The sequence below is a fragment of the Peromyscus leucopus genome, chromosome 1 (genome assembly GCF_004664715.2).
Source record: "Peromyscus leucopus breed LL Stock chromosome 1, UCI_PerLeu_2.1, whole genome shotgun sequence".
Lineage (NCBI taxonomy): Eukaryota > Metazoa > Chordata > Mammalia > Rodentia > Cricetidae > Peromyscus > Peromyscus leucopus.
This window is the reverse complement of record NC_051063.1, coordinates 93,985,811-94,012,537: the sequence shown is the minus strand read 5'-3', so window position 1 is coordinate 94,012,537 and position 26,727 is coordinate 93,985,811. Positions and strand designations below refer to the sequence as shown.

The 26,727-nt window shown below is 38.7% G+C and overlaps 1 protein-coding gene across 3 annotated transcripts in view; it reads right to left on the bottom strand.

The window, feature by feature from the left end:
• Positions 1-26,481, bottom strand: part of Zbed5 (zinc finger BED-type containing 5) — a 46,296-nt gene extending 19,815 nt beyond the window's left edge. Inside the window, exons 1-3 of one of the 3 annotated variants that reach the window (XM_028875838.2) lie at positions 25,513-26,394; positions 23,855-23,969; positions 21,187-22,866 (exon numbers count right to left, since the gene is read on the bottom strand). In XM_028875838.2, the coding sequence (XP_028731671.1) occupies positions 21,407-22,606 (1,200 nt within the window). In that variant the 5' untranslated portion in view covers positions 22,607-22,866; positions 23,855-23,969; positions 25,513-26,394 and the 3' untranslated portion in view covers positions 21,187-21,406. Of the gene's footprint in view, positions 1-21,186; positions 22,867-23,854; positions 23,970-25,512 lie in introns of those variants that run through there. The other 2 variants (XM_028875839.2, XR_003735216.2) reach the window with 2 other exon arrangements.
• Between the last annotated feature and the right edge of the window lie 246 nt (positions 26,482-26,727).

Sequence of the window (26,727 nt, the reverse complement as noted above, 5' to 3'; positions counted from 1 at the left end):
GACTCACTACTGTGCCTAGCTGACTTTGTTTCCAGAATTATATTTTGGGGATTTTATCCTTTAGGGTTTTAAACTTTAGGTATTTCAGCTGGAGGAAGTTATTGGCAGAAATGAAAAGAAATAACATAATCTTATAAAAGTACTAAATTGACAACCTAAGGACTAATGAACAAGTCTTGGGTCTATCCTGGCACATCAGCATGCTTCTATAGTCACAGCACTCAGGAGGCAGAGGAGGAAGGATCACAAACAAGTCTGAAGTCAAAGTAGTCAATACAGCTGGATACCAAGCCAGCCAAGACTATGTAATGAAGTACAGTCTGAAAAAACAAGTCTTGAGTCTAAATCTAAGCCAGTATTTCTCAATCCCAACACTATTGACATATAAGGGCCAAATGATTCTTTGCTATGGGAATCTGCTTCCTTTGACTTTGGGTTTATTAGTATTGTAGGGTTTATTAGTATTGTGTGGTTTGACTAGGTTATCTTTTATGTTCTTTCCAGCTCCTGAATCCTAGGAGATGGGGAAAGACACTTTAATGTTAAGTGTTTCCTGTACTTCAGGCACTTTCATATATTATTCAATTCTCACAACTCATTGAGGAAAGTATTACAAGCCTCACTGTACAGCTAAAGTTTAAAAAGTTTATTCAAAGTTATATAGTTAGAAAACAAATTTTAGGCCAAAATTCAAATCCAAATTTGACAAAATCCTTGAATTTTCTGTATTCATAAACAGAAAGTTTCATGTAAATGCTTTAAAAATTATTATAATCTCAAAGAATTATAAAATAGTACAGTGTTTAGGGCTGGGGAGATGGCTCAGTGGTTAAAAGCACTGGCTGTTCTTCCAGAGGACCTGAGCTCAATTCCCAGCAACCACATGGCAGATCACAACTGTCTGTAACTCCGGTTCTAGAGGACCTAACACCCATGCCAAAACACCAATGCACAAAAAATAAAAATAATAAAAAATAGTACAGTGTTTAATTATGGTTATGCTAATAAAAGCAAGGAAACTAAATCTGGAAAAAAACCCTATTTTTTTTTTTAAAGAACTAGCTAAAATATAGCCAATATAACCAGCAATATATTCTACAGTACAATGGCAATCCTTTGTGGGTATGTCTGTCTGTCCATATGTATGGACAGAACTAGTGACATAGCTAACAAGTGACATTCCTTGGACTCCAGTTTCACTTAGGATTCTAGATTCATTCCAATGTGTTGCATTAAGAGAAATTCAAAACTAAAATATGAGAAAAGATGCATGGAATGTAATGTGCTGTGTGGACTTGTTAGAGATGATGCATGTGACTCTGCAGTTAGTTGCCTTTTCTTTCTTTTTCTTTTTCTTTTTTTGGTTTTTCAAGACAGGGTTTCTCTGTGTAGCTTTGCGCCTTTCCTGGAACTCACTTGGTAGCCCAGGCTGGCCTTGAACTCACAGAGATCCGCCTGGCTCTGCCTCCCGAGTGCTGGGATTAAAGGCGTGGGCCACCACCGCCCTGCTTTACAAGTGGTTGTGAGCCACCATGTGGTTGCTGGGAATTGAACTCAGGACCTCTGGAAGAGCAGTAGGTGCTCTTAACCACTGAGCCATCTCTCCAGCCCCTATTAGTTGCCTTTTTCTAACAGCAGCAGCAACATTGATAATGTGATTGCATGGTGAACAGCACTGGTGGTAACTACAGCCATAAGGTGGGAGCTTTTCTAATCACAGTAGATATAAGAGTGGTTATGAGTACTAAAGATGATTCCAAATAGTGGGACCTATAGCTCTCTCCTTTAGTCTTTTCAATGGGTTTCTAGACATTAAGTCTATTGTATTACATCTTTTCTTATTTTTGCCTAAACTAGCAGTCTTAGTTAGGGTTTTATTGCTGTGAAGGGCAATGACCACAGCAACTCTTATAAGGAAAACATTTAATTGAGGCTGGCTTACAGTTTTAGAGGTTTAGTCCATTACTGTCATGGCGAGAAGCATAGCAGCATGCAGGCCTGGTGCTGAAGAAGGAGCTAAAAGTTCTACATCTTAATCCACAGTCATCAGGAGACTGTGTACCACATTGGCCATAGCTTGAGCATAGAAGACCTCAAAGCCCACCCACACAGTGACACATTTCCTCCAACCAGGCTACACCTCCTAATAGTGCCACTGTGTTTGGGCCAAGCATTCAAACACATGAGTCTATGGGGGCTGTTCCTATTCAGACCACCACACTTGCCTTCATTTTCTTTTATGCAACTGAACCTATATATGCAGTAATAACAAAAGTTGTAGCTGGGAATGGTGACTCACATCTTTAATCCCAACATTTTGGAGGTTAAAGCAGGAAGATCACCATCAACTCAAGGCCAGCCAAGACTACATAGTGAGTTTTAGGCCATCCTGAGTTACAGTTTGAGACCCTATTCCTCCCAACCTGCAGACCAAAACCAACCAAACAGAAGTGTGTGTATTAGTTTGGGTCTTTGTTAACCAAAATCAACTTGGGGAGGAAAGGGTTTATTTACATCTCCTGATCACAGTCTATCATTAAGGGCAGGAACTTTAGGGCGAAAAGCTGCTTACTAGCTTGCTTGCTTCCTTGCTCATCTTCAGCTACCTTTTATATATACCCCAGGCCTCCCTACCCAGGGATGACACCATACAGTGTCATCAACTAGCAATCAAGAAAATGCCTCCACAGACATGCCCACAGACCAATCTTTTAGAGGCAGTTTCTCAATTGAGGTTCCCTCTTTCCAGATGTTTCAAGTTGATAACCAAGATGGGCAGTGGTGGTGCACACCTTTAATCCTAGCACTCTAGATGCAGAGCAGGTGGATTTCTGTGAGTTTGAGGCCAGCCTGAGCTGTTACACAGAGAAACCTTGTCTTCAAAAACCAAAAACCAAAAACCAAGATGAAAGCATTGACAATCAAATTTAGGCATCAGGATGTAAGCAACAGATTTTTCCGGAAACAGGAATGTTGGATGAGTTATCTAAACTGGTTGTATCTGAAAACAGTGAGGATTTGACTTCTATTAGAAAGCTGGGAGTTCATGATATACGTAGGAGAAATTCATTTAAATATCACCTATGAATTGCTAAGACAGTGAGATTAAGACAGGTATCATCTTTGTTATCACATGGAGGGGTCTCTCGGGAATACAATCACAGCAAAGGAAGGCAGAACCAAGAGATGATAGGGGATTCTTAAAAATTCAAGTCCTTGGATCTAGGTCTACCCATTAATTCCAGTTACATGAGAAAATATACTATTTTTGTTAAAAAATATTACCTGTGGTTATGTGGAATGAAGAGCCTATTAAAGGAAAGTCTTTGATGGGCCAACTGACAACAGTTATAGACTGTTATGGAAATAATAAAAGACACAAAAAGTAGGGTTTGTGCTGGATGTTCCTGTGTAAAAATTTTACAGAAAATTATACTCAAGATTCCAGATTCTCAGTCGAGCAGTGGCAGCACACACCTTTAACTCTAACACTTGGGAGGCTGTGGCAGGCAGATCTCTGTGACTTTGAGGACAGCCTGGTCTACTAAGAGATTTCAAGGGTAGCAAAGGCTACATATAGAAACCCTGTATCAAAAAATGGAGGGGGGGAGAAGATTGCAAATTCTCAGCTGAGAGCATGTTCACAAAACCAGGGGCTTTCTAGTATTGCTTTAAAAATGTCTTGTCTCCAAAGCTACAAGTCTAACACCAAAAGCAGAAGCAGATTATGAGTCAGTGGAATGCTGAATTACAGAGGTAAAATTAACATTGATGTATGGTGTGAACACTAGGATATTCACTGGAAAAGAATGAAACTTCAAAAATGACTTCCCATTCCCACAAAATATTGAGTGTTCATTGCCCACAGCAGTCCCTTTCCCCTCCTAATGAGGGTGGACTTTCCTAGCTTGAAAATCCTATTGTACTTTCATGGTAGTCAGTCTCCAAAAAAGCCCAATGATTTCAACTTTTATTAAATCCCTATGTATACCATCTCTTTCCACTCTAAGGTAGACTGACCTATGTTACCTGTGGAATATTGCACAAATGACGCTGATGTCATTATTGCTGAAGCAATGTAAAAAAATATTGTAGTTTCCAATTTGTTCTCTCTTTGGTGTGGGAAAAGTCAAAGGCCATGTTTTGAGGATGGCAATGAAATCTTCAGCCAACATCCAGCATTACTTTACTTGACATGTCAGTGAGCTATCTTTAAATCAGTTCTATCAGCTCTGGTCAACTCTTCTTATGCCTGTTACCTCCACTGACACCTTGATACCAATTGACAAGGGAACCTAAACCAGAACTACCCAGCTAATCCCACATTACAGGCCTAAAGTTTTATACAGGACAATCATTATTTTTAGTTGCTAAATTTTGGTAATTTGCTATACAGTAATAGATAATACAGAGCTCATCTTGCATGGAATACCAGCTTTCCTTTTTTAGCCTACTACCCCTTCACTAGCTGTAGGTATTAAATTGAGGCAGACCCTAGTATTCTCCAGGCAATCAGTTACAAAGTAAACATGAGAGAAGGATTACATGGCAGAAGAATGACAAGATTTTGCTAAGTCACAGAAGCAAAATGCTGAGGAATATGTGTTCTTTGTAGGAAAATGTAATTTTATTACACTGGTTTTATTGATGATATAAGAATACTTGCTTACAAGAGATCCTGGGGACACTAGTTTGGGTAGTTAGAAGGGTTATTGTGCTAATTAAAAACAAGATTCATCCAATGACTAAAACAAAATAAAGTTGAGTGCCAACATTTTTTTGTTTGTTTTATTTTTGAGACAGGGTTTCTCTGTGTAGCTTTGGAGCCTGTCCTGGAACTCACTCTGTAGCCCAGGCTGGCCTCAAACTCACAGAGATCCACCTGCCTCTGCCTCCCGAGTGCTGGGATTAAAGGCGTGTGCCACTACCGCCTGAACATTTTTTTTAAAATATAAGATTGAAGACAAGTTCCAGAGTCTGGGTTGTTATTTGTACATGATCATCTATTCCTGTCCTAACTAGGCCTAAAGCACGTTATCTCCCACTAGAATGTGAAGAAATAGACTGGTAGAATAAATCAAGCAACTGTGAACATTAGCTGTCCTGGAACTCACTTTGTAGACCAAGCTGGCCTCCAACTCACAGAGATCTGCCTGCCTCTGCCTCCCCAAATGCTGGGATTAAAGGCGTGGGCCACCATGCCAGGCTCAAAACGAGCATTCATATATCAGTGTTCATGAAGGACCCCAAAGTGGCAGAGGGTAGGTGGCAAGATGTAATGGCTATAGTCACACTGCAAATTATAAAATAGGGTCAGGAATGGTGATTGAAGTGTTTGGCTTACAGATCTTTGGTTGTTTTGTGGCTGATTAGTTTCCAGTATTAAAGTACATGGCACCTCACTAAGAAATTAAAGATTTGGGCAAATGAACAAACTCTAACTTAGGCCTGACTGAGAGGCCTCACTAAGGGGAAGAGCTCTCACTAATTTCTTAGTCTTGGGAAATTCAGACACAGAAAGCCTTGTGTATAGAGTACTGAGGAACGATCTTGCATATCAAGGATATCTGAAGTAACATACATAAATATTTCTCTCACCCTTCACTAAAAGGGATATATAAAAGTAAATCCATGCACAGGAGATAGGCATATATCACATCTTTAAACAAATTATCAAACAGTAGTGTTAATCCCTATGCTCACAAGACTCACTGATCTAACTATACCCCATTATCCACAAAGAGCTGGGCTTTAGAACTCTTAAATGGCTTTCTAAACTTAGCTAGCTTCAACGTCAGCAGGGAGGGAGTACTTTTCAAATTTACAGTGCTGCCCAAAACAGGGTTTAGCAAATTATAATCTAAGGGCAAATATTTCCCACATCCTGTTTTTGTACAACCTTTGGGAATGTTTTTATGATGGGCAGTAGTGGCCCACGCATGCCTGTAGTCCCAGCACTTGGAGGCAGAGGCAGGAAGATCTGTGAGCTCAAGGTCAGCCTGATCTACAGAATGAGTTCCAGGACAGCCAGGGCTACACAAGAAACTCTGTCTTGAAAATTCACCCCCTCACATTTTTTTTTTTTTTTTTTTTTACACTTTAGAAGAGTTACAAACAAAGGCAAAGAATACATGACAGGCCAGTACCTACACATCCTTTACATTTTCATTCTACTCTTCATCCCTGTCCTACAGCATTATGCTTAGTGAACTAGCAGCAGCAAACATCAAGTGCTGCTTCTCTCATCTGTTACGCTTGCTGATCCAACTCATAACATATTTTGCTTTCTGGTCCCTTAACTTTGATCTTTGCCTAGAGATCTTAGTATCCATGGAAGTAATAATACTCTCCCCAGAAAAAACTCTCCCCAGAAAACCCAAGAATGGCCTAACCTTCACTTAACTGAAAGTTTATATTATTGTTGGATTATTTTGGTGTTTTTTTTTTTCTCTTTTTTAGAGACAGGGTCTTCCTACACAGCCCTGGCTGTCCTAGAACTCACTATGTAGAGCAGGTGGCATGTGCCACCACATCTGGCCTTATTTTGGGCTTCTTATGCCACTGGAACAATGAAAGAAAACAGAGTTCCATTTAGCCAGGGGAAATATGGTTGCTGCTACATACCAAAAAAGAATGAAAATGGTTTGAAAGAGACACAGCCATTCACCTTGTGTTGCCAAATAGAGTGAGAAATGTTAAAAGGAGTCTTAGTAATTCATTCAAGCGGAAATACTAGGGACTCAAAAATTTCAAGATTGAGGGTTATAAATTCATTGAAAACTCAAATCCACAAAATACAGAAGGTAACACAACATAATAAATAGGTGTAGAAATAAGGATAGAGCAACTATCAATCTCCTTTTATTTAGCACCCATCTATACATGTTAATCATTAACATTGACTTTATTTTTTTGTTCTAGTATATATAAGTCATATTTCTAATTTTTATAATGGCTTCGTTTTTTTAAAATTAATTTTAATCATTATTCCATGTTAACATTAGGGGATTCTTTGTGAAGGTTATTTTTGAGATTTCTGTAAATCTAAATGTACTTCATAATAAAGTATTCTTTACATATGTATGTTATGTTATGCAGACATGAATATGTATGTATGTGTGTGTGGGGGGAGTTGTGTGTGTGTGTGTGTGTGTATTTCACTATAGTTTTTGTGGGGTTTTTTTTGTTTTTGTTTTTTTGAGACAAGGTCTTGCTATGTAGCTTGCCCAGTCTGGAACTCACTATGTAGACTATGCTGGTCTTGAACTCACAGAGATATGCCTGTGTCTGCCTCCCAAGTTCTGGGGTTAAAGGTGTGCAACCATTACACCCAGTTTTACAGTGTTGGGGACTGAACCCAGAACTTCATACACTTGAGGCACTCTACCAACTGAGCCAAACCCTCAATTAGTCTTTTGGAGTAACTAAAAAATGTTTCTGAAACTTACTCTTCCAGTTTTGTTACTTTATTCTTCTTTGGAACACATGCTGCTTTATTTGTAATTTATTTATTTATTTTTGACAGTACTGAGTATTCAATCTAGGATGTTTTACATGTGAGGCAAATGCTTTCACTACGAGCTACAGCTCTTGTCCCAGACAAATATCTAGTTTTTTGTTGTTTTGAACTGGTTCAGAATGTCCTCAAAAATTATAAATCCACTCATAATCTAAACTTGGACTTAATAATAATAATAATAATAATAATTATATATAATAATAATAAAAAACTCAGTGTTATGGTTACCTGGAAAATTCAAATTTGTGGCAAGGCTCAAAGTATTTTTTCCTGTATTAGTTCTTGAGTCATACATCTTTGGTCATTATTTCTTAACTAGATTTATACTGTATCTTGTACATGCTTTTATTATTTACAAATGTCTATGTCCTTCCCTGACTAAACTATGAGTAAATTAACAAATGAAAGATATGTTCTCCCACAGTCTATTCATTGTACCAGGATATCTACTAAATTATTTTCTTTAGCCTTGCTGAAAAGTAACTTCCCCTTATACTTTTTTTAAAAAGGAAAATTCAGATACTGCTGAAATTTGGCAGTTATCACAAACAAAAAATGAAAAGTTTACCTCTTTACATTTATGAAGAAAATGCTTAAGATGAACAATCCTTGCAAAAACAATTAGAATGAAAGCAGCTTATTCTATGTTGGAGAACAAACAGATTTTAAAAAGTGAAGAATTATTAATTTCTAAGTGGGTTTATGCCAGCCAAACATCACTCTACATTCACTGGGAGAAGAATAATAGATGGGTACACTGGCTTTGCTGCTAGGCACATGTGACTTGGGAGTCTCAGGTTTGCTACCCATTACCGATGTGAAACTGGAAAAGCAACTTCAGCTCTCCCAGGCTACGGGAGATGCCTCCTATAATTGCTGACAATGATCTGTGCCTCCTGGTATCTATGCCCTTGTGTAATACTCTCACATCTTGCATAGGAACAGGATCATGTAGTTGACTTGTTTTGAATGACTAGAACACAGCAGAAACACAGGGGTATCAATTCTAAACAACTGGATTATAAATAAATTGACTTGAGAAATAGGGATGTAGCTCAACAGTGTAGCATTTATCTAGCACGCACATTTATCTAGCTCTGTCTCCAAACAAGACTGACTGCAGTCTTCCTGGCACTTTCACTTGTTCACCTTGACTAAGCCAGCTTAGGTATGTTGTGATCTGCCCTACAGAAGTCCACGTATTAAAGAACTTGGAACAGCTCAAGAGAAACCACATCCTGCTGACACAAATAAATGTGGAAGTACACCTTTCCCTAGTGGAGTCTCAAAACGACTACAGTCCTGGCCACACTTTCACTACCAGCTTGTGAGAGGTTCCAAAGCAGAGTTTGAAGCTAGGCTGCATTTGATTCCTGACATGCTAAAAACTGTGAATTAAGGAATACTGCTGTGGCTAGAGATCACTGGCAGCGTGCTTGCCAAGCATGCATAAGGTCCTCGGGTCAATATTTTAGTATATAAATACATAAACATAAAAATTAAGTTATTAATTTTAAAACTTTTATTAAAGTTAAAAAAGAAAGTTATTAGACCTGAGAATCACGCCTAAACCCTTAAGCTGGACCAAAAAAAAAAAAAAAAAAAAAAAAAAAACCAAACAAACAACCAACCAACCAACCAACCAAAAAACTCTCAAAACTTACTCTAGCTTTAAAACACCATTTTTTGTTTTGTTTTTGAGACAGGGTTTCTTTGCATAGTCTTGGCCATCCTGGAACTTACTCTGTAGACCAGGCTGGCCTTGAACTCACAGAGATCTGTCTGCCTCTGCCTCCCAAGTGCTAGAATTAAAATTTTCTTTTCTTTTTTCTTCTTCTTTTTTTAATGCATCAGATAACAAACTTAGTTTCCTAGTCTCTAAAACAGGGTTAATAGTCTACTTCACAAATGTATTAAATGCAATTACATAAAGCAATTGACACTCAGTATATTATTGAAGAAAAAAGAATGTTATTATGAACTCAAGTCTACTCTTGCAGGCTACATTCTGTTATAACACTGTTGGTATTAAAATAATGACTTTAAATAAAGCTACAGCATTTTCCATGGTGGTTTACATAATTAGATGACTTTACTTTGGGCAGAGCAGATACTTTTTTTTTTTGAGATTAAGTCTCATGTAGCTAAGGCTAATGTTGCACTCATCTTCCTACTTTCACCTCTTAAGTCCTACAATGATAGTGTGCTGTCATGCTTGGTCAATTATTACTTTCCTTTAAGAGATGAAGAAACTTAGGGTCAGAAGACTTAAGTGACTTGTTCAGGGTCTCACAGTTAGAAAGTTATTAGACCTGAGAATCACGCCTAAACCCTTTCCTTCACTACTGTGTAACTAACATTCAACCTTTACTCAGTAAATAGACATTAATCATAAGGAATTATTTTATGTTCAGAATACAAAGACAGAAGGAACTCAAAGAATCTGCTCTCTTGAAGCTGATGTTAGTGTTTATTAAGAAATAGTCAAGGTTATGTTTCAAAATATTTTGACTTGAAAATGCAATATTTATCATTAGCTTTGTCATGACTCCCTAAGGCTATTTTATAAGCAGTTATACAACACACAGCACTGGCTTGGTTTATTTCATTGACTAAATTCCAGAAAGGGCTTTATATATAGACTAAACAATTTTTCATTGATTAACAGAATTTGAGTTCTCAACTTCAGGTCTTTTGCTTCATAAGCTTTACTCATCTCTTGGCATGTAGTTTAGTTAACAAGAGTGCCTTTTCTCTTAAGTATAAAAATAATCAAAAGTACAACAGATACAGCTTACTCAGTAGTAATGCAGAATTTAGTGTTGGACTGATGATGAACCCAAGAACAATATGAAAATGTTGTAACTCAAGTTTATTGAGTAAGACTGAGAAGTCACTAAACTCAGAACTATACATAGATGAAAGCAAAATTCTGTACTCGTCTGGATACTGCAGGTTTTAGAGTAACCTGTTTTCTGGAATAAATACAATTTATTGTCAAAATCCTCCCTCCCAACACACACACAAGACTTTCTGAAAAGATGGTTTAATTCCTGATGACAACTGTCTGAACAAACTATGGTGCTTTGATAGATCCCATGTGCACATTTAAATGATATGCACGTCAAAAGTGAGTTGCTGTTAAGGCAGAAGTATTCACTTGTGTCTCTTGGAACAGGTGCTTGGTCGAGAAAAGAAATGATGAATCGGAGTGGCTGAATGAAACTGGTAAACTCTTCGAGCACGCCAAAATCATTTGCATTTTTGAAGATAATACTACAGTTGTTTCTTTCTGCTAGCCTAACAGTGTCTTTTCATTGATCATCTGGAATTAAAAAGTAACATTTGCCCTTTAAAGATTCCTGTAAAAAGAACAAAGTATTTCCTAAGTATTAAACAATGAATTCTCTCAATAGGTATGACTTAGTTATATAATTGTGAAGAATGAGTTACCTAACACCTATGAAGTGCTCTGAAATGGATGGACTAATTTTTAAAACACTGTTTCAGGTAGCAGAGAAAAGCTGTGGGATGAAGTCCTATTGTCTAAGTTTATCCCATGCTCTATTATTCAGATCACCGTTCCCCTTTACTAGTTTGGGCAGGGAGGAAGGAATACTTTATATGAAGCCTTAAAATCATGATTCAAGAAGAATAGAATTTAAAAATTATGCTTAAAATAATCCCAACAGCAAAATCTACTCCTCAAGAATTCTCAGAGGAGAGGAGGAGTAGGGAGAGGCATAGCAGCCAAGATCCAGCAGCTGTGCGGGTGAAGGGACCTAGTTAAGGTCTCTTCATGTGACAGTCATTCCTCTCACTTGATAAAAACAAAAGCAAAAGTCCTGGCTAATTTTAGATCAACTTGACACAAGCTAGAGTCATCTGAAAGGAAGAAACCTCAGATGAGAAAATGCTTCCATATGATCTGGCCGTAAGGCATTTTTGTAATTAGTGATTGACGGGAGAGGGCTCAGCCCATTGTGAGTGGTGCCATCCCTGGGTTGGTGGTCCTTGGTTCTCTAAGAAAGCAGGCTGAACAAGCCAGGGGGAGCAAGTCAGTGAGCAGCACCTCTCCATAGCCTCTGCATCAGCTCCTGCCTCCAGGTTCCTACCCTGTTTGAATTCCTGTCCCGATTTCCTTCAATGATGAACAGTGATGTGGAAATGTAAGCCGAATAAACCCTTTACTACACAAACTTGCTTTTTGGTCACAGTAATAGAAGCCCTAAGACAACAAAATTGGGGATTTTCATAGATTACAGGCCTGACTAGTATACTCTATTTCTCTAGGTCAAATCAGGTAATTGTTCAATTTAAGTTACACAAAGAGCCTGATATAAAAGGTGCTATACATTATGAAAAGAAACCCAAACTCAAAAAAACAAGAAACAAAACCAAAAAACCCAGCAAGTCGTAAGCCAGGAACAGTGTTGCATACCTGCACTCTCAGTAATTGGGAGGCTGGAGTAGGACAGAATTCTAGGCTAGCTTCGGCTACAAAGCGAATTCTGTGCTATCCTATCTCAAGGAAACAAAAAACAGATGAGTCTCCACTACTGTGTACATTTCTCAAAATGGTCTTTAAAGTGAAAGATCTCAGAAGTCTTTCAAGGTACCACTGTTATAAAAACTAAGCTTTTCAAGAGTATCTTGGATAGGGGCCATGCTTATATTAATGGCTCCTTTAGGGAACCTATTTAAAGTTTTTGACAAAAAACAACTTTTAATGTAGAGAACTACTCACACTACTTCTGCCTGGCAGTTCCTCTGCAAATCATGACTGACTAAGGTGTTGTTTTTAAATTTCATCATCTTTACTGTGGTGGTTTGAATGAAAACGGCTCCCATTGGCCCATAAGGACTGTCATTATTGGAGATGTGGCCTTGTTGGAGAAAGTGTGTCACTGTGAGGTGGGCTTTGAGGTTTCAGAAGATGAAGCTAGGCCAGCTGGCTGGCTCACTTGTCCTTCCTGCTGCCTGTCCACCCAAATGTAGAACTCTGAGCTACCTCTTCAGCACCCTATCTGCCCAATTGCTGCCATGATTCCTACCATGACGATAATGGACTAAACATCTGAACTGTAAGCTACCACCAATTAAATGTTTTCCTTCATAAGAGTTGCTGTGATCAGCCGGGCGGTGGAGGCGCATGCCTTTCTTTAATCCCAGCACTCGGGAGGCAGAGCCAGGCGAATCTCTGTGAGTTCGAGGCCAGCCTGGGCTACCAAGTGAGCTCCAGGAAAGGTGCAAAGCTACGCAGAGAAACCCTGTCTTGAACGCCCCCCCCCCCCAAAAAAAAAAAAAAAGAATTGCTGTGATCATGATATCTCATCACAGCAACAAAACCTTAACTAAGACGCTAACCTTCAGCAAATTAAAGAAAATTGAATAGGTCCTTATCTGTAGTTTCAATTATATAGCAAATTCAAGACTAGCATAGCCTAAACTTAAAAAAAAAATCCATATCAAGTTGTCCCACTGAGAGAAAAAGACATTTGATGATATCTATTATCAAGCCATGTTCTAATTGAGCTTCTCATCTATAAAATAGTACCAGTGGTAGTTTTAAATGGAAAACACTGGTAGATGGCTAGAAAATAATGTTACTTTGGAATGGCACACACCACAGCAAAGTTCAAGAAATTCTGTTACTTCTTGCTTTCCTTCTAGACCATCATGTTAAGATGGATTTTTGCTTATAATAGAAATCACAACTAAAACTCTTTTGGACATTAAAAAGCATTTATTAGTCTAGTTGACTTTAAAAAAAATGAAAGCAAGGTAGTGATCAAGTGTGATTTGGTTAAGGCCCAAGTTTTAATTTATCAATTTTTTTGGCTTTGCACTCATTTATATATATTGGCTTCCATAGGTGTTAAGCTATGGTGCCACAGTATTCTAGCACACAGGATATTTATCTCTTCCTTAAGTAAAGAAATATTTTCTAACTCCCTTAAATATTGTCTTTGCTTTTCACTAGCCTGTATTGAGCCACACACTAATCCTGTAGCTAGAGTAATACTCTACCTTAATTGGCTTAGATCCAGGTTCCTGAAGAATTTCTTTCAAATTGTGGGTTAAAACCCCCAAATGAATCAGTCTTAGCCATCATTTAATAAGTTAAATACAGAACTTTAAACCTAGAGAATGCACCTCACATTTGCAAAATTAGGGCTGTTAGGGAACTTTAGTATATACACACATACACAGAGAACATAATGCAAAATGTTTCTTCTTGTGGATTGGGGCAAAGAACACTCTGGAAACTACATATAATCTTGTGGTAATTTGAATGAGAATGGCTCCCATAGGCTCATATATTTGCATGCTTAGTCCCCAGTTAGTGAACTATTTAAGAAGACCTTGTTGGATGAGGTTTGTCCTTAGGGGTAGGCTTTGAGGCTTCATAAGTCCACACCAGGCCCAGTAGCCCCTCTCTGTCTACAGATCAGGATGTAAAACTCTCAGCTACTGCTCCAGCGCCATGACTGCTTGTTGCTCTGCTCCCCACCATGATTATGGACTAGCCTTCTGAAACTGTAATCAAGTCTCCAATAAAATGCTTTCTTTTATAAGTTGCCTTGGTCATGGTATCTCCTCACAGGAATAGACTAGTAACTATGATAGATTTATGCTCTACCAACTGAGGATGCATAAGATGGAAAAGATAACTGGACCTAACTGCACATTTTAGCCTGTCCTTAAATGTTTCCCAAATTTCAAAGCATGTCTCCCTCCCTCAAAACACTTCATTCTTTCCAGTCAGTATCTATGAAAGGGCAATTTGTTAAATTTGGCCTTGAACTCACAAAGATCTGCCTGCCTCTGCCTCCCAAGTGCTGGGATTGATGGAAAGTATTATGGTAAAAGGATAATTGAAAAAGGTTAGCTTTGTGAGTTCAAGGTCAGCCTGGTCTAGAGTGAGTTTCAGGACAGCCAGGAATATGAAGAGAAACCCTGTCTCAAAAAACAAACAAAAATTTTTAGGTTTATTAATTTTATGTGTTTGAGTGTTTTGCCCACATGGATAGAAGTATATATACCACATGTATTCCTGGTGCCCACAGAAGTCAGAAGAGTTGGATCCCCTGGAAGTAGAGTTATAGATGGTTGAGAGCTGCCATGAGGGTGCTGGCAACTGGGTCCTTTGAAAGAGCAACAAGAGCTCTGAACAGCTGAGTCACACACACACACACACACACACACACACACACACACACACACACAAAACCTTTAAATTTCAAATAACTGAGTCCCTAATCTTTATCTGGGTTTAAAATTTGATCATATCTTATAAAACTTTAGAACTCACTTCAGTTCAATCCTTTTTTTTTTTTTTTCCCAAGACAGGGTTTCTCTGGGTAGTTTTAGTGCCTGTCCTGGATCTTGCTCTGTAGATCAGGCTGGCCTTGAACTCACAAAGATCTGCCTGCCTCTGCCTCCCAAGTGCTGGGATTAAAGGTATGCACCACTGCCACCCGGCCAGTTCAATCCTTTTCATTTAAAAAATTAACTAAAACCTAGAGAGGCATGAACTTAAATGTAAGACAGTTAATTAGTTATGGAACACAAATCTCTTGATACCTACTTTAGAATTCTTTCCACTGTGCTAATTAACAGTAGTCAGTTATAGTAACTTAAAAAAAAGAAAGAAAGAAAGAAAGATGAAGCAGTTCCACAGGTACATTTCCAAAGCTGATGGACCATTTTGTAAATTGTAGGTGAATTACATTTTAGGGAATAAAACAATCTTAAGGCAATAGGGAGTTTTTCCGATGAAATGCTGCCTTTGAAGCTCTTGAAATACAGACTAGTTTCTCATCCTGTTTAAGGAAGGCTTTAAGAATTGTATTTCACCTTTTAACTAGAAAATTCAATCCACTTTTCTATGATCATAAGTTTGGTAGGGTGGTGGTGGTGGCAGCACATGTCTTTAATCCCAGCACTCAGGAAGCAGAGGCAGGTGGATCTCTTAGTTTAAGCACACCATGGTCTATAGAACAAGTTCCAGGCCAGCCAGAACTACACAGAAAAATCCAGTCTTGGAAAAAAAAAAAAAAAAAAAAGAAAAAAAGGAAGGAAGGAAGTTGCTGCTGCGCATGGTGATGCACACCTTAAATACTAGCACTCAGGAGGTAGAGGCAGGCAAATCTCCATGAATTTGGGGCTAGCATGGTCTAAAAACAGAGTTCTTGAAAAGCCAGGGATACACAAGAACAAAAACCAAAAACCAAACAAACCAAAAAGAAATGTGTTGAGTTTTATAAATGACCCATAAGAAAACTCGATCACCATTGTCTTTATGTGTGGATATAAGTCGAGATTAAAAAGGAACAATCCTCATTAAGAAATCTAAGTAATCTAAACCTTGGTGCCATGTAGTTGTACTTAAATCATTTCAATGGAAAGTGTCTTAGTGATTGGTTCTTCTAGTGCAGTTTGGAGTTCTTCCATTTGAAAATTGTGATATTTACATGGGATTGTTTGAATCTTGTTTTCTAGTCCCTCCCCATCACCACCCTTATAATCTGAAGGTAGATTTTTCTCTTGATAAAGGAACAAAAAAGGTGAACATCTTGTTTGTAAATAGGTATCTAGTAACTAGTGGTAAACTTGAAATGGTAGAATTCTTTAAAGCCTAATTCTAGGTAGCCTTAAGAAAATGTATCTTAATTATTTTTGAACCTGTATTCACCTTGTTTTTTTCAAATATCTTAAGTTGTATTTTCTTTTTCAGAGCTGCTTCTTATTTGGGGCTACTTTTTTTTTTTTTTTTTTAATTGGGGCGTAATTCATAAAAGGGTATATTGTTTTGATGAGATTTTTTACAACTATGGCTGGATGTCTTTCTTTAGTCTTCCAAGAAGGGCCATTTTACTTTTTTAGAGTTACTTTTTAAAGTCATGAGGTCAACAACTTGGACTACTATGCATGTAAGCGCTAATGCAAATTAAAGCCCAAGTTGACCTCCAGCAGCAGTTCATTCTATGTTGACAGTGAGAGAACACTTTGCCTGTTAGGATACTGTTACTCGTGGACTGAAATGCTGAAAAAACCCCTCCCCCTATTTTGTTTTTTGCAAAAATCAAGGTATATTCTAGGGTTTCCTGGTTGACCTCAACAGATAAACTGAGATGATAGTCTTAGATCAGAAATGATCTGAATGTAGATTTACAGTCTACGTGTACAGCTGGCTAAGTGAGATCGCTTTCACAGTTCTGCATGTATCCCATCGGCTCCCCATTAGTCACTGAACTCTTAAAACTGGTATTGTAACATTATCACAATGTTTTGCGCCAATTTTATAAACTTTACAGTACAATATGTGTTCCTTTTCTGAGGCAAACCAAAGGTATATTTCTCAAGGTTCTGCTGCTATCAGCAGCGTTGATGGAGGATTTTTTATACATTTGTAATAGATAGGAATAAACCAGAAAAAAAGAAGAAAAAAAAAGTGGTGGAGGAAAAGGTGAACACTGCAAGAATACTCAAAAGGGCTGAGAGTTGCAAACGCCAAGAATGGCTTTGCATAGTAAATGGAATAGAACAGCTCTGAACTATAGCTTACTTTTCCTGGTTTGGTCTGACAGAATGATTGAATGCTTTTGTACAAAAATCAGAGCCTTAAAAACAAGGATTTGGTGAGATTGTAAAATGGTGTGCCACTATGGCAAAACAGTTTGGTGGTTGGTCAAAATGCAAAACATTGTTACTCTGTTACTCAACAATTCTACCCTTAGGAATATATCCTCAAACTACTGAAAATGTGCACCTATGAAACATGTACATGAAGGTTTACAGCAGTGTGTTGCTAATAGTAAAAAAGTTAAAACAACTCAAATAGCTATCAAATACTGGAGAGAAATAAAATGTGGCTTATTCATACAATAGAATATTATTAAGACATAAAAATGAATGAGAAACTGACAGATTAAATGACTTTGGTGAACCTTCATAATTTCATTTGTAGATCTTTCCATTTCTAATTTATAAATACATTTGGGGTTATAAATTATAAATGTACTGCCTCCTGTCAACATTGTATACTTCTATTTGATGGTTTCTGTGTCAAACATTATATGGAAATGTTTCCAAGTATTTTCTGTATTAACTGTGAATGAATAGAACAAAATAAATTGCCTGTGATGGAAAAAAAAAAAAAAAAAAAAAAAAAGAAATCTAAGTAATTTCAACTATTTGAAATACAGAGATTACAAGATAAAGTCCTTTGGGGTTGAACACATCTGAGCATCACTGCTTGATAGGCAGGTAGGGTAGCTGTCATTGATAGTGCCTTGAAGATACCATTTAGACCCCAAGTAGATACTCAAGTCAAATGACATTTATTTCTTCTTTCAACATTTCTTTTGTGTTGTGTGTGTGTAAAGTTATCAGTTATCAGATAGTGGCTTCCCTCTGGCTTGAGAGGCTCCTGTGCTCAAGGATGCTGTCTGACACTATAACCAAAAGGCTTGTAAACAGTCAAGAAAGGGAGACTGGCAGTGTTGCTAACTTTGGTTTTTATAGAACAGACAGCCAATTGTGAAGGGCAAGAAGTATTTAAACATAGAGAGAAAGAGTCTTCTCTCTGGGGATTTGGTTAGAACTAAGAGATTAGAGCATTTTAGAAGAAGTTGTGATGTGGGAGTCAAGTCTGTCCTCTAGCCGGCATCAGATCATCTTTACATGCATGCTAAGAGCCCATTCTCTCTAGTTATGCATGCTCATCAAAACACAAGGGGCCAGATAGGTTTCGGAATTCTTGAGTTGGTATCAAGTTGGGCAAGGTCAGCCTTAGAGACCCAATAGCAGGTAACAGGGTCCTAGTTAATGAGACTGAATTTAAATAGAAGAAACCAGACTGCCAAAAGAAATGTGGTTCAGGAAAAGAATATATTTGAAGAGTGGGACATCCTGGAGAGAGATTTAATCAAGCTCAGCAATCACATACAGAGTCTTTAATTACCAGATTTCAGTACAAGACAGATACAGACTCGGCTCTGTGCATGCTTCTCAAACTGGGGCATATTTAATACCAGGTGTGTTCATAGAATGTACACTATGTATGGGAAACTATGATGTACTTTTGAATACTTAATTTTATATTACAGTGATTTATATATTGTTTTTTACAAGAAAATAAAGTTATAGTTTAAAGTAGATGGTCCATTTTGGATGAATTTAGAAAAAAAAACATTTCAAATGTTCAGATTTTAGGAGGGAATATTGTGCTGAATTATAAAGTCACTTTTTCTTTGAAAAGTCTGAAAGGCAATGACAGAGAAAAGTATCATCTTTAAGAAAGACTAAACTTTTACCATTTGGTGTGACCTTGCTCAAGTCCAAGTCTTACAGTGTTGTTACAAACATTAATCATAAACAACAATTTACTGAGGTGACAGATAGACAGATGTTTAATAAGCTGACAAAGGCAGGAGTATGGGAGAACCTGGACAGAAGTGCTTCATTTTGCCTCATATCAAAATATGTTTTCTGGCTTAGACAACTATTGAGCCTCTTAGTGAATTATTAAGTCAAATTTATTGGGAACACTTGATACAGTAGAGGACATATGCCATACACCTATTCTGGGTCATAGTCTTTAAACACAGTCTCACTTAACTTTCAAAATCACCCTGAAAGCTAATTTTAAAAATGAATTAACTGAGTTGGGTGGTAGCAGTGCATACCTTTAATCCCAGCATTTGGGAGGCAGAGGCAGGAAGATCTCTGTGAGTTTGAGGCTATTCTGGCCTACAGAGCGAATTCCAGGACAGCCAATGTTACACAAAGAAACCCTGTCTGGGGACCCCTCCCCAAATAAAATAAGATAAATAAAAAAGAATTAAAAGGAAATTTAACAAAGTTCAGAATGCTGTAGTCAAACATTTAGTTAAGTAGTAGAATGGATGTTTGAGCCCAAGTCATTTTACCACAATTTGCCAAAATAGGAGAATAAATGTTTCAGTAAGTGAGATTAAATAATGACTATTTGTAGTAGCTCTTGAATCCAGGAGCAACACAAAATATTTAACAGAATTGGTTACCAATGTTATATGACATGACATGGGAAAAGTAGTCCAGAGACAGCAAGTCAACAAGGAATGTTTTATAGTACTCCAAGAATAAATTAATAGCATTAATAAATTAAGTTAGCCATCCAAGTACTTTACACAAAAAACCTCATTAATTTAGGCTAAAGCACAATGGAATTTGCAATAATCTAAGAAGAACTGAGAAAATATCTGAAGTATTCTTCACTATTTCTTCCCCTTTCCCTCTGTAGTTCAGAGTGTATCAAAATGATGGGACATTCCTCAATGACTTTCGCAGAAGGGTCATACTGAATTCTAGCTAACAGAGTACCTGAGCCACAGCCAAAACCCCCCAAACTTGATGTACACGTCACCATACCAACTAGTGAAGTAAGAAATCTCCATTTCCATTTTTTTGTTGGTTCTCCTTCACTATCCTCCTCCTCTCCTTTTTACTGAACTTTAGTAAAGGCTTTTGCCAGATAATGAAGGTAGAGAGCTGGGAGCTGGGTAAGATGCTCTAAAGGATCAGCCCAGTAACATTTAAAATCACAAGATACTACACACACACATAGACACACACACACACACACACACACACACACACACACACACACACACACAGAGTATACAACAGGATAAAATAGGGTGAAAACTGAAATATTTAGAAAAAGCATCATGGCAAATTAAGTCATAGTATTGAAAAGTAAGTAGAAGTCACCAGGAAGCAAGATGTGGATGACTGAGTTTTTGAGACCTGAAAGCATGAAATTGCTGTTTTTTTAAGAGACTGGAAAGACATTTCACAGAACTGGAGAGTTGTAGGGCAAACATGGATAGAAAAAGGGTAGGAACTACACTCTAAAGTGCTACACTAAGTAAGGAACTAGAACTTTATTTATTTTATGGATCATCATTTCCCAGTTGTGACTATGGAACCCTTTGAAATTTACAATGTAAGAAATAATAGCAATGACATTTGAATTTTTGACTTAGTTTCTTAAAATTCCAATACTAGAGATGAAGTAAATAATCTTTTATTTTCATCTTACATTATCAAGAGACATCCCAAACTGTCCAATTTCAATGAGAACAGTGTTTTTGTGTCTTTTTACCACATATTCGTTTAATATTGGGTGTAATGTTGCTAAGTCGGATCCGCATATGAGGTGCAGCATCAAGTCTTTTCCTGTATTTTGTTTTTGTTGCAGCATAATATGAAAACCCTGTTTCACAAAGGTGCATTGTTGCAAAAGGAAGGAGTACACAAACAGCACGTCCTGCAATGTTTGGGTATTCATGAATTAGGCTACTCCAAAAATCATTTAATGACAGTTCACTGAAAGTTTGTTTCACTTGGGAATCGGATGTTAAATCAATCAGGCTCTCATAGTCTTGTGCTACTAATGAGGCTGGTTTAACAGTTACTGTAAATGGATTTCTAACCCAAGCATTACTCTCACTTGTTACAGGAAAATATTTCAAAAGAGTAGAATGCAAACCCCTTAGATGCTGCACAATAGCACCACAAATATCTTTATCAATTGTAGAATTAATTTCAGTCAAAAAGTCACTGAGTGTAGGAAAACAATCAAAGTTTTCTTCTTCTACAGATGAGGCCCAAAACTCCAATTTTCTTAACAATGACGATATTTTATCAAACACTGTAAACAATGTTATATTCTTTCCTTGCATTGACAGATTAACCTCATTTAATTTAGTAAAAATGTCAGCAAGATAAGCAAGTCTTAGCAGCCAAGATGAATTTGTTAAGCAACCGGATAGTCGAAAAGCAGAATCCATAAAAACCAATAGTTTGTGCCGAAGCTCAAAAAGTCTTAAAAGAACTTTACCTCACTTCTGTATTCAGAAGAAGTGCTGTGTGCTGAGCACCCATTTCTTCACATAAAATTTTTAGTGCCCAGGATTGATGTGGTCGAGCTTTGATGTAACTGATAATGTGGACTGCTTGATCTAGCACACTTTTTAGAGATGCAGGCATTATTTTAACTACTAATGCATGTTGATAGAAGAAGCAGTGACTACTGGTACTTTCTGGAGCTACATATTTTATCAAGGTGACAGCCTCGGCAATTTTCCCATCCACTGCCCTAGAAGCATCACTGCAAACATCAACACATTTTTTCCATTCAATTTCATGTTTCTGCATAAAACTGTTGATGCAGTTGAAAATTTCTTCACCAGTTGCATTACTCTGCAAAGATTCACATAAGAGTAGGTCTTCCTCAATAGATTTATTAAACCTATAACGAATAAACACAAGCAGCACAGCAAGTCCTGAAATATCAGCTGATTCATCTAGTTGCAGTGAAAACCCATCACAAATTTTCAGTCTACAAACAAGCTCTTCTTCAATGTCAGCAGCTAGATCTTTAATTCGGCGTGCCACAGTACTGTTTGAGAGTTGTATTGCATCTATTTTTTTACTATAGTGTTCATCAAACATCCGCATCACTACATCTTTTGCACAAGGTTTGATAAGCAATTCTCCAATAGTATGAGCCTCTCCACTCAGGGCTATGTGGTAACTTACATTGTATGATGCTTCTGTAGCACTTTCATTATCTGTATTGACAGTCTTAGGTGCTGGAGGTTTACTGTTTTCAGGTGAATCAAGATACTGCTTGAAAAAGCTGATGTCTTTGTCTTTATATGCAATGTGTTTAGTTTCTAAATGTCTTCGAAGCTTACTAGGAGCTAAAGAGCTATTGGACAAAATCTTCTTACATAATATGCATTGTGCATGAGGTACATCTCGATTTCCAAAGTGAGTAAATCCAAATGACAAATAACTTTCATCATATTTTCTTCTTTTTATTTTCTTACTAAATGTTGCTATTTTATTGGAACTGGACATAAAATTGACCCTGGAAAGCTCACCTTCTGGTTTTATAGAAACTGAAGACCGCAATGGTTCATCTTCACTTTGTACTACTCCAACCTTTGGACTGTCTGATTCAGATACAATTTGGTAACAAAATGATTCTGCTTCTTGTTTAAGACTTCCTTGTTTCAGCAAAAGATCCATGGGTAACGAGTTTGTGGTACAAAATGTGGTTAATTTAGACTTAACACCGAGTATCACAAATGTTTTGAAATTGTAAAACAAGAAACAAAGATGAGAGAAGATATATAGCAACACATCAGTTAATTCATAAATGCTGCCTATGCATCACTTTGAAGTGGAACATCACTTGTTCTTTTATCAGGTGATCTCTCATTCGACTTCTGGTACTCTCAGGTATGGCACACCTTTCTTAAAGGCAGATTATCACATAAAAATAAAAACTACAGAAATGAGTTTAGTAGTCAAGCTTACATTCAAATCAACTTATATTAAACTATAAAGAAAATTATTGCTAGTATCATTTTTTTTCTCAAAACACTCAGAGAATATTAACATACTAAAAATAACTGGGAACTATTAAGCTACGAAATAAGAAGGAGTTCATATGTACATTTTTAAGGAAGAGCTCTTTGGAAACATCTTTAGGAATCCTTCCATGGTAAGGGTTGGTAAACATTTAAGACCATACAGTAAAAATGTTTGCTTTGTGGGTCATACAGGCTCTGATGCAACTATTCAACTCTGTAGTTATAGCACAACAACAGATTAAAGAATGGGTGGGTGTTCCAATAAAACTTTATGTACCAAAACAGACTGTGTGGCCTATAATTTACCAACCTTATCTCATAGTAGATAGTATCTTAGAATTGCTTTTATCTTTCTGATAACTACTGTCATTAGATGCATTAAATGTTGATAGTATTATGTATCAGAAGTCTCCCTTCAGGGCTGCAACAATTCTAATAAGCTATATTGAAAACAGTGTTCCAGGACAGAGAATTCTAGTGTATCCTAAGCATTATGTATTTACAATGAAGAATAAACTACAAGCCAAAAAGCAGATACTACTTCTCTAGACTTAAAAGTACATATCTATTTATATTATCTTAAAGACTTTTTTTTTAAAAGTAATACACAGTGTTACTAATTACTGACTACTGTTGTGTTAGAGGTAATAATCAAAATCTTAAGAAAATATAAACTTACTTTAGTAGGTTTTTCTCTCGTGTAATAAAAGAAACACAAGAGTAATGCGAACTTAAGACCATTTAATGAATACTGTTTTCTAAGTTTTAAACTAAATTTGTAAGCTATACAGATCGATCCCGTTGATTTTAAACTTCATGTGGTTACAAATTAAGCTCTCTCTTTTCCTTTTAGACCCTTAAATCAAATGGTTTTCCTGCTAATAGCTAGTAGGTAAGATACCTGAACAATGAACACTTCTTTCTGCAATCACTCTCTCCAACTTGATAGCTTGAAATGCAGATTCTTCAAAAGAATAAAATTAAAGGATAGGGTGGGAATGGGAGTAACCAGAAGCCTAGAATAAGAAAGGTTAAAATTAGACACTGTGACAATCGGAACTATAAACTTCCACTATGAACATTCATATTTTAAATAGTCAATACAAACGATTCTTCACTGCAGTGCAGCTCTTGGATATAAACAGACTGTGCCTACCAGGTAGTAAACATGCTAATATTTTCATTTTACTTCCTATTCTGGCAGTTTCCCTGCTTTGAAATGCTTCTTTACCCACTGACAACACAGAAAATTTTTTTGGGAAAAAACAAACAAAACTAAGCCTATTTTTAAGAAGTACAGCCCCATTTCAATATCTCTAAAACTAAACGCTGAATCTAAAATGAAATCATACAGGCAAGTGTTATATGACATATGCCATTATGATGACCAAATTCTGTCCCCAATCTGACAACTAGTGCTCACTGAGTGACTTTTTATTACTTTCTGTGAGCTGTTAGGATCTGTGCTCAATTCCTCACATAGGTTAATTGATCCAATTGTCAAAAATCTGGGAATGTTAATGACTGCACTTTAGAGAAAGACACAGAGAAGGTGTTACCTGCTAGGTTAACACATTTTGTTAGTGAAGAATCAAGAACTGAGCCCCAGAAGTTTGACTGTACAGCCCATGTGCTTCACCAGTACTTGTGAGTTTTCCTCTACTTCATCAAGCACCACAACCATCTGGTACTAAGAGTTGGTGTGTGTGCAGAAACAGATTACCAGCATGCTGCAACTGCCAGAGGCAGCAATCTTAAACTGGGCAGCAGTTATAAAATCCATTCCTTAGCAGTGGCCTCTCTTTTCAGCCTTGATTTGAATTTGGCAAACAAACAAACAAACAAACAAACCCGAAAACAAAAACATTTCATGGAACCAATGGTTCACCATAAAATTCAGACCCCTCCTCCCCTTGTCGTCAAGTGGGCAGAGAACAAGTAGCTTCATTTTCTTAAAGCAGCACCTCATGCCTTTCTCTTCAGAGGTACATCCCGCCAACTCCTGAGGACAAATAACCTGTGCTCCTGTGTTCAGTTCACTCCCTTTGGCCTGAACTGAAAGGTAAGCTGTCCTTTCAGCCTTGGCCTTCGCCGTGGGGCTGTCCTAGGTGTGAACACTATCTCCATAAGGGGCGGGAGCACAGGCCAAGCACGAAGGCTAGGAAGCAGGAGAGGCCAGGCATCTAGGCCGGGACCTCCGAGCTTTTCGACCTTTTTCACCTTGCCCCGCGGCCAGGGGCAGCCATCCCTCAGTGACTTGTCGGGGAGGACTCAGGTGTGCGCTGCCCGCCGCCCGCCACGCCCCCGGACGCTCGCTTCCCGTCGCTGCCCACGCTGGCCTGAGGATCTCTCTCGCCCCAGGATGTCACCACCTGTGCGGTCGACATGAAGTCGTGTCAACACCCGACCCCTTTCCATTTCAGCAGCCTCCTGTCTCGGCCGCGGCTGGGCTGCAGCGCGGCGCCACGGTCCCCAGCCCAGCACGAGAGCGCCATCTTAGACAGCTCAGGCTAGCGGCCATTTCAGAGCGGCCCACTCGCCGGCGGCTCTGCTCCTCACCTTCAGCGAGGCCAGAGCCGGGTCTAGAGCCAGTCGTCGCGGACTGGAGGGAGGAGGGAGGGATGAAAAACAAAACCGAGGGGAGGAGGATGCGGGACGGGGAGATGCCGTCAGCTCGGGGATACCGCCTAGGGCACCTCTAAGGGCTCCGATTCGCGGCCGGCGCGGTGCTCGGCCTGGACATCCTTTGAGTGCTCCGGGGCGGCTAGACGCTACGGTCTGCGGGAGCGACTTCGCCGCCGTCCAATCAGCGCCAGAGCTTATCCCTGCCACCAATCCGCGCTGAGCAGTAAGGCGGGACTAAGGGCCCAGGCTTGGTTGAGGCGCGGAGCGGGCTGCTAGCTGGCTGAGCGGGGTCCCGGAGAGCCCGGCTGTAGCCTGCGGGGCTCTTGTTCTCCGAGTCCCGGTCCGCCGTGGTTGGCTCAGCGCTGGTTCAGGAGCGGATTCCCGGGCTTCGCCAGTTCCACCTAGGTGATGCCGTTAGATAGGCGGAGGCCCAGGGCGGCATTCCCCTCGGCTCAGGTGTCCTGCGCGGGTGGCGCTGACAGGTGTGGATCGGAAACTCGCGAGCCCTAGCTGCTGGATCTCAGCAACTTCTTCAAGGCCCTACTCCGTGACCCGGACACGCCGTACCGGGAAGCGGGGAGGAAAACTCACTTTCTCCACTGTGCATCATTCTTGACCGTGGCAGTCAGGGGTTCCGGCCCCGCCGAGGTCAGGTCTCCCAGGTGGCCAAGGTGTGGGACGAAAGAGAAAGTCCCTAGACTTCTTCTTTTTCTGAGGTGCCCCTTACAGTTACCAGCTTATTCCTGAACCCTCCGTTGGTGGGCTGCAACGTTTGGATGTTTTAAGCCATCCATCTTTGTCCTCCCTTTTTTCCCAGAAGGGCATGGTTAGGTTTGAGGCTGTGTGCACTCTTCACTTTGGTATCGTGTGGCATCCCAGTAGACCTGAAGACATTCCCTAGATTGGCACCTTGAAATAGATAATACTTTGTGTGTGAAAGTACAAGTAGTACTAGATAGTGGGGCCCATTATTTACAAAATTTTGGTCTTGTGAGACTTCACAGGAGTGGCTGAAGGTTGGATTGTTTCAAACCCTGCGCCAACGACAGAAAATTCTCCATTTGGAGTTAACACCAAGGAGATCTGTTTTTCTTAAACATGCTCCTTCAACTTGTGATCAAGCGTCTTCATATGTCGAAAGAAGACCAA